The sequence below is a fragment of the Leuresthes tenuis genome, unplaced genomic scaffold, assembly GCF_036924035.1.
Source record: "Leuresthes tenuis unplaced genomic scaffold, fLeuTen1.0.hap1 SCAF_4, whole genome shotgun sequence".
Lineage (NCBI taxonomy): Eukaryota > Metazoa > Chordata > Actinopteri > Atheriniformes > Atherinopsidae > Leuresthes > Leuresthes tenuis.
In genome coordinates, this window is record NW_027325358.1 from 8,994,116 (window position 1) to 9,008,254 (window position 14,139).

At 39.5% G+C, this 14,139-nt stretch overlaps 1 protein-coding gene across 1 annotated transcript; it reads left to right on the top strand.

Moving 5' to 3' along the window:
* The first annotated feature begins 750 nt into the window (after positions 1-750).
* LOC140305194 (homeobox protein HMX3-like) lies at positions 751-3,224 on the top strand. The gene is made up of 2 exons (XM_072383947.1): positions 751-1,051; positions 2,257-3,224. The coding sequence occupies exons 1-2, from the start codon at positions 751-753 to the stop codon at positions 2,877-2,879; spliced, it is 924 nt and encodes a 307-aa protein (XP_072240048.1). The 3' UTR covers positions 2,880-3,224.
* Positions 3,225-14,139: the final 10,915 nt, after the last annotated feature.

A 14,139-nucleotide genomic window follows, 5' to 3' on the forward strand; every position in this document is an offset into this window, starting at 1 on the left:
TTAAGGCGCAGCGTCTAATTTGAAAATTTAGCATAGTTCAGTGCGCACAACTGTTAAAAAATCTTAACTGAGGACAATGATAGCAAACCAACCGGAATCACACAACTGTTCTAAAAAAGGAAATATAGGCACCCAAGTTGCTGTAAAATTGTATTAAAACTTTGTAAACTGCTTACATCCTACAAACTCCTGTCATCAAAGGAAAAAATACAAGCGGCCTTGATTTTTGCCAACAGTAAAAAAGGGCAACATGGATAAACACACACAGTCCCGTATATTTGACAGACTCCATACTGTCGTTCCCTGCCCTGGCGGATATTTATTTTGATTTGCACTTTAACTGACCCAAATAAAAAACGTGCTGCAGCACGGGCAAAGGTTTTCTTCGGTCTGTATGGCCTCAAGGGGACGGGTCTCTGAGTGAACACACACACGCACTGACAGAGGCAGACGCATGAGACAGTAATTCTCTTTTCCTTGGAAAGCCCCATTTACTATTGTGCTCGCCCAATCGCTGGATAGCCTCGGCTCATTAATCTTTGACTTGACGTTTCACTGTTCTGCTGCTTCCATCTCCGTCTCCCTCTCATCCCTCTGGCACAGAGGAGTTTCCCGTCTCTGCCATGACTCCTCGTCCTCAGCGCACAAACAGCGGTGCATGAAATGACTGCTTGGACTTTAGATCGTTTACACTCACCATCAAAAGAGAATCCGGAGTTTTACGTAAGGGCAGTTTGACATCTGGAAAACATGCAGGATAAGCTGACAGATAACCAGGCACCAGCTTCAACGAGGACGTCGTCTTTTTTTATCGACAATCTGCTGGGCACGGGGCGGGGTGGGCATAAGTCGATGGTGGGCAGCGGTGGAATAGAGGCTGGTGCAGACATTTTTTCCATCGAGCGACATTTTAACGCACATCACACCGAAAAGAGTGACCCTGCAGCTCGAGGCTCCAGCTTCAGAGCACTGTCCGCGTACAGAGACTCGTCGTTGCAGTGGAACTGCGTGGAGTCTACACTGTGTTTCAGACCGTTGGGAATACCACAGAGTGAGTACAGACTCGCTTTTATGCACGATGAAAATGTAAATCCCACCATGTGTAAAGCATTCATGCAATTAATCAAGCTAAGGCTTATTTACATAAGGCTACTCATATAGGCTAATTTATCCTATATGAGCAGCGTGAGAGGCTGCACAAAAGCGCAAATAGCATGCAGCTTCTGGATATTTCTTAGAGATTTAGTAATGCCAATATTTTTTCAACATACGATGTTCGGTCGGTTCTTATTTATAGTGGGTATATTGAGCACAAGTTGTAAACTAAAATCAAATGTGCCGGATTTGGAGCACAGGCGATTTCAGTTGTGGGTTTTCTCTATGTTTAGCTGTTCTAATCTTAAAAAACTGGAAAGAATGATGTGTGCTTGACTTGCGTGTTTGCATTTATCAAAACTTTAAAGGAACACAGTCTGAGGCATGTCTTCAGCTGCAAAACACATAATTCAAGTCACCATGAATACCTCCTCTGTATAACATATCGAGTATTTAATGACAGCTTCATACTGAGATCCATAACACACTTAGGGGATTACGTACATGGATTACGCTCAAATGCCCAACATACAACCAAAACAGAATCGCAGTATAATACGTCAACACGACGCCTTTACGCACATTTAGTGCCATTTTGTGCCACTGCACCGTCACATCAACACAAAGTACTTCTCGCTCACTCGTGTACCAGTTACTTTGATATTACACATACATCTGCCTCCTTATGGTAGAGGCTCCTGATCAACAGTTCCCATACACTACTTGAGTATTAACTTGTTGGATGGTCCATTTTACTACGAAGCTATAAAGTTACGAAGCATATGAAGTATTACATTTAAGGTTCAGTTTTTGTTTTGGGGCTTGAAGCAGCTTCGATGCACGGATCCGATGTTATGCAATTCACTCAAACACGTTGTCCTACCTTATCATGTCTGATAACAATGACAATTTACAGACAGAATCATTTTTGAGGAAGAAACATGTCAAATGGTACGTGTTAGTCCTTCTAAAATGTTTTATATTTTTTTCGGGTGAATCGTTTTTACTTCCTGGGTCTCCTTCATGCGTAATTGTTCATAACAAAACAACAATACAGCCTATTCGAAAGCCGAGCCATGAAAAAATATTATTGGTGAATATTGGTATATATTTTGGTGTTTGCCTTTATTCCTACACGTTGTTGTTTTGTCTCCTTTAAAGGTCCAAAAGACAGCACGAGTTTCGATGATCCATTCTGTTTTACTTCAACCAGTGACAGAGGATCACCCGCTGTCTCTGAGTCGATAACTGAGAGCAGCGACGAAACCGACAGAAAAACGGGCGATAGCAGCGTCACTGACGACAACGAGGACGCGCCAAACGCTTTTGACGCACGATCCGGGAAGGAGGCATCGTCTGACCCGGGCTCCGCCCGGAAAAAGAAGACCCGGACCGTCTTCAGTCGCAGCCAGGTGTTTCAGCTGGAGTCCACTTTTGATGTGAAACGGTATCTGAGCAGCTCAGAGAGAGCGGCTTTGGCAGCGTCTCTTCACCTGACGGAGACTCAGGTCAAAATCTGGTTTCAGAACAGGAGGAATAAGTGGAAGAGACAGCTTACGGCGGATCTAGAGGCTGCACATCTTCCAAACTCGAGCCAACGGATTGTCAGGGTGCCTATACTTTATCACGAGGGACCTACACCCACTGCAGCACTGGGTTTCAGCTTAAACGGACATCCACTTTCTCCACCTGTGTTGGGCTTTTCCGGCTCCATCAACTACCCGCTGTCGTCCTTTGCTCATTCTATGAGCATGCTACGGTCGCAGATGACGGGCCTCGTGTAAAGACTCAAAGGAACTGACAGCTGAAACTGTGTTACATGAATTCACTCCATCAATAGTGCAATAACCCAAAATGCCGCGGAAATCTATCTGAATCCAAAGATACGAGCAGAATAGTCCAGAATTGTAACACAAAGTAATTAATTATCTTTATATTTCTGTTCTTAAGGCTCTATTTTAGATTGTCCACTTAATAAAGACCCTGGCAAGACTGAGGGCAAAGGAGTCTGAAAGCGCTTCATGTACTGCATATTTGAATACCCATATTTTTGCAATCTTTTATATTTAAAGCCACAGATTTTTCCAACTTTGTCACTTTTTCACATACAAATAAAACAAAGCACTAAACTATCTGCTTTTCTGTTTTTTATACACTCACATGATCTCATATGTCTCCTAATTTCTAGTGATCATAATCAAGTTTTGCATAATTATGTGCTGCGGAGAATGAGAAGAATCCATGTTCCAAATGAACAGTGAAGTTAAAAAATGTGTCATTTACACCAGATAAATAATTGGCCTGAACACACACCTTGAAGATGTGTTGCAAGTTGTAAGTTTTGGCACTGACACGTGCATTCATATCATATATCAGTCCAGAACCAACTGTTTAACCAATACCAGCCTGAACAGATGCTTTCTTGCACCTGATTATAGTAAAAATGAACACATTTAGATGTGTCAATAAATGTTAAACAATGTTTAAGATTATTTTTATTCAAATTTCAACACAAGCTTTGAAACTTTGTTTCAAAAAAAGGAAAAGGTCAGTAGAAGGGTGCGTATGCAGAATAAATTAGAATAAATAATATAGATAAGGTTTAATGAATATTCAGGTAAAGCTTAAATGAGAAGGATAACAAAACACTGTGAAGGCTAGATAGCAGAAATGCAAATATATCTCATGTGGACTCTCCTATGGCACTTAAACATCTTTAAACAAAGTCAAATCTAATTCAAAATGTGTTTTTTTTTAGAAATATGATGCAAATTTAAAAAAAGAAAAAAACGTACACACACACGAACTGCAATGAATAATGTCCACAAAAGTTACAAGTTGAGGACACCAGATGTAAAATAAAGTTAAGTCAAATTGATCTGAAAAGCACATTTTAAACAACCACAGCTGACCAAAGCACTGCACACAAAGTTAAGGTGCAATAGAGCATAAAAACACTTATAGGAGTAGTCAAAAGGTCACAACATGATCATTAAAACTTAAAAACGACGACAGAAATTTATTGACATTTGCTTTATTAAAAGTAACTTGCCGAGCCGATACTCCAGCAAAACCATAGATTTCACTCTGTTTTACGTTCAGTAGTTACTATATATGGTTTTAAATAACACATTTATTTATTCTGCATTATGGCTGGGGCCCCTCTGCTGTGCTCCGGACCCCTGTACTTCCTGCCGCGGATGGATGAAGATGCGAAGTGTGAGGAAAAGGGAGGGCGCAACACTCCTCTGTCCTCCCGTCTCCTTTTCTCTCACAGCTATTGGTCCTCGCTGAACGCTCATGTGAACCAATCAGCGATGACAAAGCGCTCCGTCCTGTTCGTGTAGCAGCAGCCGAAGCAGAACACAGTCAGCCCAGCAGTGTCTGCCCAGTGGATGCTGCTATGCTGCGAGGAGTATCCAAACGTTAGTGGTGAGATTAACATCTCGGTTTAGATTAAAGGGCAGAAGTCGAGGAAGCAGGCACCCAAAAGAGGAATAACGCTTGGGAGAATATGAACAAAGCAGAAGCACCATGTCGACCCACCGCCTCTCTGAAATTCACAATTGACAACATCCTCAACCTCAAAACAAGTGGGAGAAGCCGTGACAATTCTCAGCCCGCCGGACTGCAGGATGAACTGGCCACAGCGATGTGTAAAGAAAGTTTCCAGAGCCACAGCGAGGAGAAAAGACCCGAGCAGAGGCCAGACCCGGACAGCAGGCTGAATGAAAGAGGTAGGAAGAGTACTGATTTTACAGTTGAGAGTTCTTCTGTCATCTCCGCTCTCCGTTACATTGCCTGTAGTTCGCAAATGATGATATTCGGTTCAGACGAGTCTGTGGCTTACACGTGGATTTAAACGGAGTTTTATTGTTGTTGCAGAGTTGTTCACAAACTGCAGCAGAGAAACGGAATCTGTCACCAGCTGTGGGAGCCAGAGGAAGGTGACGGAGGCGCGCTGCGAAAGCGGGGACAGCAGCTGCGACGACTGCAGCTCCACCGCTGCCACGGACCCCCACAAAGGAGGGAGCGCAACCAAAAAGAGTAAAATAATAACGAAAAAGAAGACGCGCACTATTTTTTCCAAAAGACAGATTTTTCAGTTGGAGTCTACCTTCGACATGAAACGTTATCTAAGCAGCGCAGAGCGCGCTTGCCTCGCCAGTTCCCTGCAGCTCACAGAGACCCAGGTGAAAATATGGTTTCAGAACCGCAGGAATAAGTTGAAACGACAAATCTCGACCGAAATCGACGGACCAGTTAGCGAGTTCCCCGAGACTGTAAAGCCGGTGGTGGTGGGGCAGCTCCCGGCCTTGTACAAAGAGAGCAACCTGCTGGGAAGATGCTTGTTGCCCATGCCCCTGCCCGTTGTGTACCCGGGCAGTAGCACGCCTTATCTTTGCTTCTCAAACGCCAGCAAGTACTTCAGCCTGTATGACGGGGACGTATGACGGTTTTAATGATTCCCCGCGTGAAAGAGACACTATGAGTGGTTTGTTGCCAAGTTTTTCAAGCATTTAAGGTGTTTAACGGTGGTTCCGCGGCCTAAACTTTTTATGAAGATTACAAGTACGATGGAAGAGAAGTAGTTTAATATCACATAAGTATATTCGGCATTATTTATTTTCAGTCAAAGTTATGGGTTTTGTATAGGCCTGACACGGTTTATAGCAAATAGCTGGCTACACAGATGATAGTCAGGAGGGAGGCCTAAAACAGTATCATTTATAACATCTTATTGTTTACATTGTATTAATATTTTATTATTGTTTTATTATTATTGACAACGTTTCCAGCAGCCTAAGCCACCAAAGAAATTATAGCCTATTTGCATGCAATTCCTGTATCATAATGCATTTTGAATTACTGAAATGATATATGTATTTAAATGAATGTAATAGCATTTTATTTTGTTTCACGCATGTTCTTTTTTCTTTTTTTTCTGAGTATCTTAATATTCTTTCTTTATTCCACTTTGAGGCTTATTACACCTTTTACTGAAACTGTAATTAAAACATCTTCAAAGATTTGACAGAATTGATTCAGTGTTTTGAGATAAACCGTTTCACAGACACTGATGTATTATGACAGCAAACTGTTAAACAAAACCAATTCATTTTTAAAATCCAAACAGCAGTTTTTTATATTTTTTTTATTATCCTTTATTTATACAGGTAAAATCTCATTTAGACCCAGGGTCTCATTTGCAAGAGAGACCTGTTTTAGGTAGGCAGCAGCAAAACACAAAGTTACAGATTAACTGAACGTATAAGAGACTAAAACAAAACAGGAACATATTTTGGCTTGTTCACAGTACTTAGTTATTGTATTATATAGTTCTACATGAATATGTCCCTGGCTTGAAAAACAAAATACTCTCATATCATAGCTTACAAAGTAAAGTATTTTCAGTATGAAACAAATGTATAACATTTGTAAAACTCATACCAGCTGAATGTGAAAATTACAAGGAAACGTGAACAGATAAATCCTAAATGCTTTGGTAACATCAGTACATCTGGGACAAACTAATGAAAAAAAACAGTGGATGTCACTTTCAAAATTGATCCATTTGCATCTGATAAATTATACAAATTAATTTCCACTTAAAGAAAAAAAGCACAAATCTGTTACTGTTGAGTTCAAAGTTTCCTCACACAATTGAAGTACTTCAAGTTACAGAGGAAGTAGTGATACATTGGGATAAGAGTTGAGACTCATGTCCTTCTATATTCCTGAGTAAATGCATCTGGAAATACCTTAATTATGTATGTATCGATTATAGAGTACACTGTCAGAAGAGCAGTGTGATGCTAAATCTATACCTTGCTGAAAAACTAAATGTGTAAAACTGCAGAAAATGACTGAATGAAGCACACATGATGTTAGGCTCAACGTGTTTGGTTGTGATAGTATGATAGTATCACTAAATATTCTCCTTATGATCAGTGGTAACATAAGTTAAAGTGATCAAAGAGTAAATGGTGTTTCCAAGAAAGCAATCCATGACTCATTACACGACGGACAAGAGAAACAGCGCTGTCTGCCTTCTGGGTTTCCTGTTGTCCGAGAAAACTTCTCATTTTCTACATTATCTGCTGTGAGGAATGATAAATCAAAAACAATATAGCTGCTGGGGTTGCAACCAGTTTAGCCGTAAAATACTGAAAGTCAAAGAAAAATGTAACAAAAGTGGAAATCTGGGGATTTTTTTGAAAGCACAGAAGATGCTTATGGATATAGCACATTATGCATACCAAACAGTTAACATGATACAACCAAGTCTGATTTTCTTTGAAAAGCAAAAACATTCATACTGTTGGACACTGTACTACGTAGTGACGTTTGTTAATCCTCCACCTACTCTTCCTACTCATTTCCTTCTGCTGTTATTTTTTAAGACATTCATAGTTATGACCTTTTAAAATATCTCAAATAATTGTGATGGAGCTTCATGGAACAAAGTTGTGGTATTTAGAATCCCGTGATTTTCTCAAGACCAACTCTGAAAAAAACGATATTTCAATATTGACTGCAGGAAACCCTTTCATGTTCCCTGTGCTTAAAGCGTAATCCCCTCAACTTTAAATCACCCATTGTCAAAGCATAAGAATAAGAGTTGTGGTATTTTTTCCTCTTTTTTCCTTCACTGTCTGCGTTGAAAGTCCGCTGACCTTTTTGGCAATGCCCTTTGACCCTACGAGTGTACTGTGACACAACACTTAACCTTCACATTTTTCATAGCACTTTGATGAATTGAGTTGACTTAGACCTAAATCCTTGAGTATATGATCCAAGGTTTAGATTTTTGATGGAATCATGATGTCACATTAAAAACCAGGAAACTATGTTCTATCGATCTTCTAGAAAAGATCAAATAAGTCTCGGGGGCATTCTTGTATATCATTATGTGTGTAATTCAGAGACATCGAGTGCAGGCGTGAATTCATCGAAGAGGCCCGTTATTTCTGGCATACTGGCTCGTGTTTCAAAGCAGCAAGTGAGTCAGACCACTGCTCAGTACCCATAATCCCATGCGTCTACTTGCTCAGACATGACGGCACACTGTCAAAATATGAGGAGTGGCCAAATGATGCATTACCAACATTTAAGTTGTAGTTAATGGAAAAGACCACAGTATCTCACAGTCATGTTTGAACTAGAGAACACATTTTAAAACAAAGCTTGTTGTATTTAATGTCACACAGAAATGCACCAACACACATACCTGCTTCTCGTAAGATGTGCTAATTGCTTCTACCACTTAGCTCTTAATTTTGTCACTACATCCTGCTTTCCTATTCTTGCTGTGCTTCCCTATCGTCTCCTGCTTTGTCATAGTTCATCAGAGTAATCTGTGCACTGAAGCCTGATTGTGTGTTATTATGACTGCATGAAAGGGACTGAGGAGGTGAGTGTGCTACAGTGGTAGAGACTGCTGAGAACCAGTTGATGAGCGTGTGTTTGTGTTGGAAAAACTACGATCATGTTTGTATTCCTGCATGGGTCTGTGCCTCACCATAGCTGAGGTCTAGTTGGTCAGGAGCAATGAGGTAGTTCCTGTGGAGTGGATAGCAATTCCAAGTGTGTGTCTGTGTAAAACCTGTCAGCCGCTCCTTTCTGCATGACTAAGTGGGGGCCCCTCTCTCTACTCACCCATTTCTTTAACCTCTGTTGACCTCTCCCTGTCATCTGACAAAGGTCATTGTCCAAGATGATGGGACAGGCCGTCCCTGAACATATTTCTAAAAGCACAGAAAACATTGTCACCCAAACATTTCACTTGGGAGATTTCATTCTCATGCTCCTTGGTAAGCTAATGGTTTATGAATTCATCACACTTTTGTCTACTGTGAAATTAAATTCAAGGAGGACACAATTCAATGAAGAATTACTATCACAGCTTTTCAAAAATACACAAATAAAAACACATACAAAAAAAAAATACGTAATTGCCATTGAATAGTTTGTGTGTGGATTCCCCTGGGTGTCCAATGCACGGTAGGGAAACCTGAGAGAATAAAAGTACACCACACAGCCCACTGTGCAGTAAACAACGAGGCTATTAGTTAAAGGTGGAAAGCTGTGAGACAAGGTCTGTGCACGTGTAACACTTTGGCCTATTGATCTGCTTATTTAGACACCCCCTCCCCTTCATAATGCAAATTGCTTGAGGAAATTGAAAGATGCCAGTGGGGCTTAAGTACACGATAGTGAGATAAAGGGTGCAAGGATAAAGAGATGGGAGAACATTAGACCAGGCTGGAATGTGTCCAAAAGTTAATTGCAAGATAAGCTAAGTGAGAATAAAAGTATATGAATTTTAATTATAGAAAAACAAGGCCACACTATGGTGGCCTTGAAGTGCAAAACAAAACGACAAAAAACAAATAAAAGGCAATAACATTTCAGAAAACTCTAACAAAATTCTACAAACATCACATGTTGTTAATGGCTATTTTTCAGCCATTTATCATCGGATGTGGATAAGGATGTCTGGTCAGCGCTGAAGTACTGATAAACTCTAGGACAAATTGTGTCACTATAATTATTTATAAAAAAATTTTGTGTTTGCTAATGACGACGAGCAGTGAGATAATTCCACATAATGTAAATGCAGCAAAGTTTGCGTTGGTCCTTAGCACTTCTGCTCCTGATGAATCCCACAGAGGACATCAGTCCATTAGCAGCCACAGCCTCGTCTGTGGTTAACAGAATTCAAACACGCAAAGTTAACCCCATTCTTATCCACTAACTTGGCAAAAATTAACAGAATATTACAGGGCTGTCACCAATATTATTCTGAAAGAGTTGCATCCCTTTAGTTCAGTGGAGTCAAGTAGGTGAAGTGCTCTGTGGTCAACTGCTACCAAATGCTTTTAAATTTCTAACTGCTAAGACTCGAGTTTGAACTTTGAGTAAGTGCTGTCCTGACAACCACATATTACTGATTACTGCTCATTATTAAAGCAAAGAGGCTATGCTTACAAATTACATTACGTAATGTAATTTGTATGTTGGTCCATTGATCCAAGGTCTATCTGGCTGTGTGATTAGACCACAGAAATGCCTTCCGGGCCTGTATTCTTTGCTTAGTATGAGCTCCTTTAGCAGAAGATCACAAGCTAAATTTGAGTGTAAGATTTCAAACTGTGGAAGCAGCTCAAATTATGGTTAACAGACAGACAGCATATAGTGGGTTTACACAATGTTCAAGTTAATCTAACATGGGAACCACATGCAAATCACATGTTAGATGGCACTATTTCCTTTTGCAACAAGCTTCTCCATTTCTTCTTTTTGTTTTTTTATTTTTATATTAAAAGCGGTCATACACTTTCAACCACTGGGGAAAAGTTGGTGGGTTGTGCAATAGTTATTAAGTGAGCATCAGAGTTGCATCGTTTCATGGCAATCTATATTGTGCCACTGCTGAAATAATTAAATCTAGAACAAAGTGGTGAACCGAGCAACTGATTGTCCAACACTGACATCTCAACAACTTACTGAATGTTTAGTTGTTGCATCTAAGAAAAAAAAAGTCTGAAAACAAGCCAGTACTTCAGGATTTATAACATACAAATCAATGTGTGTGCTTTGGAAATGCAAACTTAATTCAATGGGTGAAGTAATTAATAATTAGAATAAAGTACTTTCAGTTTGCAGATGAAATATAATCCTGTTTGCTTCTGTTAAGTCTGTTGCAAAAATCTCCCACACAGAAAATCTCCCTGTGGCACAACACAGACTGTATATCAATTAAAGAGCATCATCAGCATCATTGCTAACACCGTCTCTCATGTCCTGTCCCCTCAGACACCCTTGTGAGGATAATGTGCCATTAATCTACAACTGAAAACACATTATTGGCCAATCAATAAATAAGATGGAGGATAAAGGCAGAGGAAGACAGGAGGAAAGAGACGGATGCTGGAAGTCTGAGGGGATGTATTTGAGTGAAGGTGGGGGTGACAACACTTATCCATAACACCACAGAATGAGGTCCTGTATGTGCAGACATCGAATACTCAGTGAGGTTTCATGCTGACAGTCAATACTCGTCCATTAACAACAGATAGAGTTGTCAGAGTTTGGCAACTTTCGCTACTCCCAGTTTTTTTTCTACTTGTATTATTTGCATTACAAATATTAAAATTACATTTGAATTAAAGTTAAGTTACCAGGATTTTAAAAAAAAGCCAAACAATATAATCCAGTTCTAGAGCTTGCAAGTTTTCTTGCTTTGAAACCTGTATCCACAAAATAGAATGGATAGTTTCTGTCATGGGAAAATGTTGAACACATCCAAACGAAAGCGTTGGCTTTACTCAATAATCAGACTTTTGCACTTGGCAACAATCTTGGAAACCAGTTAAAAGGCAAAATTTAAAAAATAAAAGGCCACCCCCTGCAGCTCCCCTGTACCTTCTCTGTTCAAGGCCGTTCCCCATTCAGAGTGCATGTCTATATGGACGCTGACATGCTCACATTGACATGGAGCTGACTGGAGCCCAGGTACAAAAACAGTTTAATGGGGTCAATCCATACGAAGTACAAAATGAAAAAGCTTTTTATTTGCCTTTTGTTTTACTACTCAAACATATTCAAGTTGACAAATGATTATAAAAATGCAGTTTTAGCTTCTAAACCATTTCTTTAGATAACCAGGATGACTAAACTGGTAAAAACATGATGGTTTCTGTACAGCAGATGAGTTCTCTGGTCATGTACTGAATCCAGCTCAGTATTTTTACAAAGCACAACTCTCATAAATAAGGTCATGCTGTTTTTAGATAGTTTTAACTATTTTAGATTTAGTACTGTGGATCAACTTTGTGATGCTTGCGACCTCAACGTGAGGTAATTTATCAAATTAGCTGTCGCAGCAGCATAGCCTTGACCTATAGTTAAAAGAATACTACACTATCAAACAATACAGGCACACATCACGATTATGAGCTTGTAACAAACCACTAGAACATACTTTGAAATCACTAGAACACGGTATTAGTAGCTTATCTGTCCAAAAGAAGTTCATGCCAGCTCAGAATGCAGCTTCAGCCCCATGTAATCATGGATTCTTTCCATCATTGAAAGGATGTGCAAGTTGCCAGTTCCAACACTAATGCCCCCCTCCATCCCATCAGAAATGTAATCTTTTGCTACCGTCAAATTCAACATGTGGTTATTTTCTTTGTTAATCACTAAAATGTCTCACTTTCAACATGATTGAAATTTTGGTTGATAAGATCAGCAAATTGTTGCACTTTTTTGGAATTGGGATTGTAAAGAAAACGGCACAAAGCCAGTGATATGATGAGCATCTTTAAATATTTTGTCAGACTTATCAGACATTAACAACCTGTATCTGATGGCTTAATGGAACTCTTTGGATTCCTGAGAAATTACGCATCACATTCCAGTAGCAAGGAGAACAGACCCCAGATACAAAACGTAAAAAAAAAAGAAAAGAATACACTCATTATCCCAAATGGGGGTCTCAATGATTGGCAGCAATTCTGTAGCCCCTGATTTTACTTGAAGGATTGAAAGGTCCAATGAAAGTAGTGCTGCACTTATCTGTTTATTTATGCACAAATTACCATTACATTATCTTTTCTAATGCTCAGAATCAAATGTTGTCCAAACCTGCAAAAAAAAAAAGGCAAAACAACTTCAATAGCATGTACTTACTTGTAAATGTATATATACATTTATACATGTATAAATAGGGCTTACATATATATTTATTTACCGTATATACATATATATGTGTGTGTTTATACCCAAAGATGGCCATATACACTCTTAGCAGAAGGGGTTGTGAACACCTTGGTGGTTTTGTACCACAGGATCCGGTCATCCAGATCTAAACAGAGCAGAGCATGCACTGTGCGTTTAGCAGAGCTGACCTGCATGCCTCTATAGTGACTTGACACACAGTGAGTCCCAGGAGATGAGGTAGACACTAGACTGCTGCCATTTACAGCTTCACTTGACGCTGCTAAATGAACTGCTTCAGCGAAACCCAATCCCCAAAGATAAACCAACCACCACAAAGATCTTAAGGGGTCAGGTAGACACGGTAGAGCAAGAAAAAAAAAAGATTGTGTATGTCAGCTTATGACTGGAAACAGTCACTATCAAATCCATAGAACAATATAGGCACAAGTGAAAAATCATATACCAAGAAAATATGACTGATGCACAATGGCTAATATGAATTATCACTACAAAACAGTCAATTGTGTTATAAGTAGAGGCTTCTGGTATATATGATGACATATGAAGGGTTGACTTAAGGGGACTGTTTAAAGTGTCTAGCATTCCTGCTAAAAGTTTTTTTTAACCAGCCATGACTCAACTTCACATATTGACTGGTCTGCAAGAGTAATCTCATTTAGAGTGTTGTTACTATAGTAATAAAATAAATAGGAATGAATCAAGGTTGTTACAATACATTGGATGGAATTAAATGTAAAAGCAAAGAAGTGAAAAAATGTTTTTGAATGAGACAGCAAAGTAATTTATTGTGCTGCCTAAGATGCTGGATTGAGATGTTTTAAAAAGAGACAATAGCTGCGTATAATAAGGCTCATCATTATGTAACTTTCAGGCAAAAAGTCTAAATCAGCAAAATACTTTCAAAGTGGTTTGACTTTTGCCAAAGCTGGTGGCCAGCCTAGCTTGAGCAAGCAGCCGCCTAGCAGCTAAGCCACCCGATGATAGATGGTAGGCGGCCACTAACATCTGTGGTGACTCAGCTGGATGGCATAGAACACCCTCTTTCAGATCAAAAGTTTTGTGTTCAAGGACACACACACACACACACACATATACTAGATGCTAGATTTTCCCTGTTATGAGAACCAAATAAACATCCTACATGACTCATCTTCTTTTTACTCTGTAAGAATTTTTGTTTTGTTTTATTTTTTTGTTTTGTTTGTTTCACAACATTCAAATTTGAAGTCACACTCATGATGAGTGATACCTTTCCATTAACACAAATGCAACAAACACTCCTTAGTCCTAAAGAGG

What these genes read in the sequence shown, in the direction of transcription:
- LOC140305194 (XM_072383947.1), top strand. Translation starts at nt 751, where the DNA reads ATGCAGGATAAGCTGACAGATAACCAGGCACCAGCTTCAACGAGGACG. An exon ending in ACCGTTGGGAATACCACAGA is followed by an intron (nt 1,052 to 2,256) that starts GTGAGTACAGAC and finishes TCTCCTTTAAAG; the next exon opens with GTCCAAAAGACAGCACGAGT.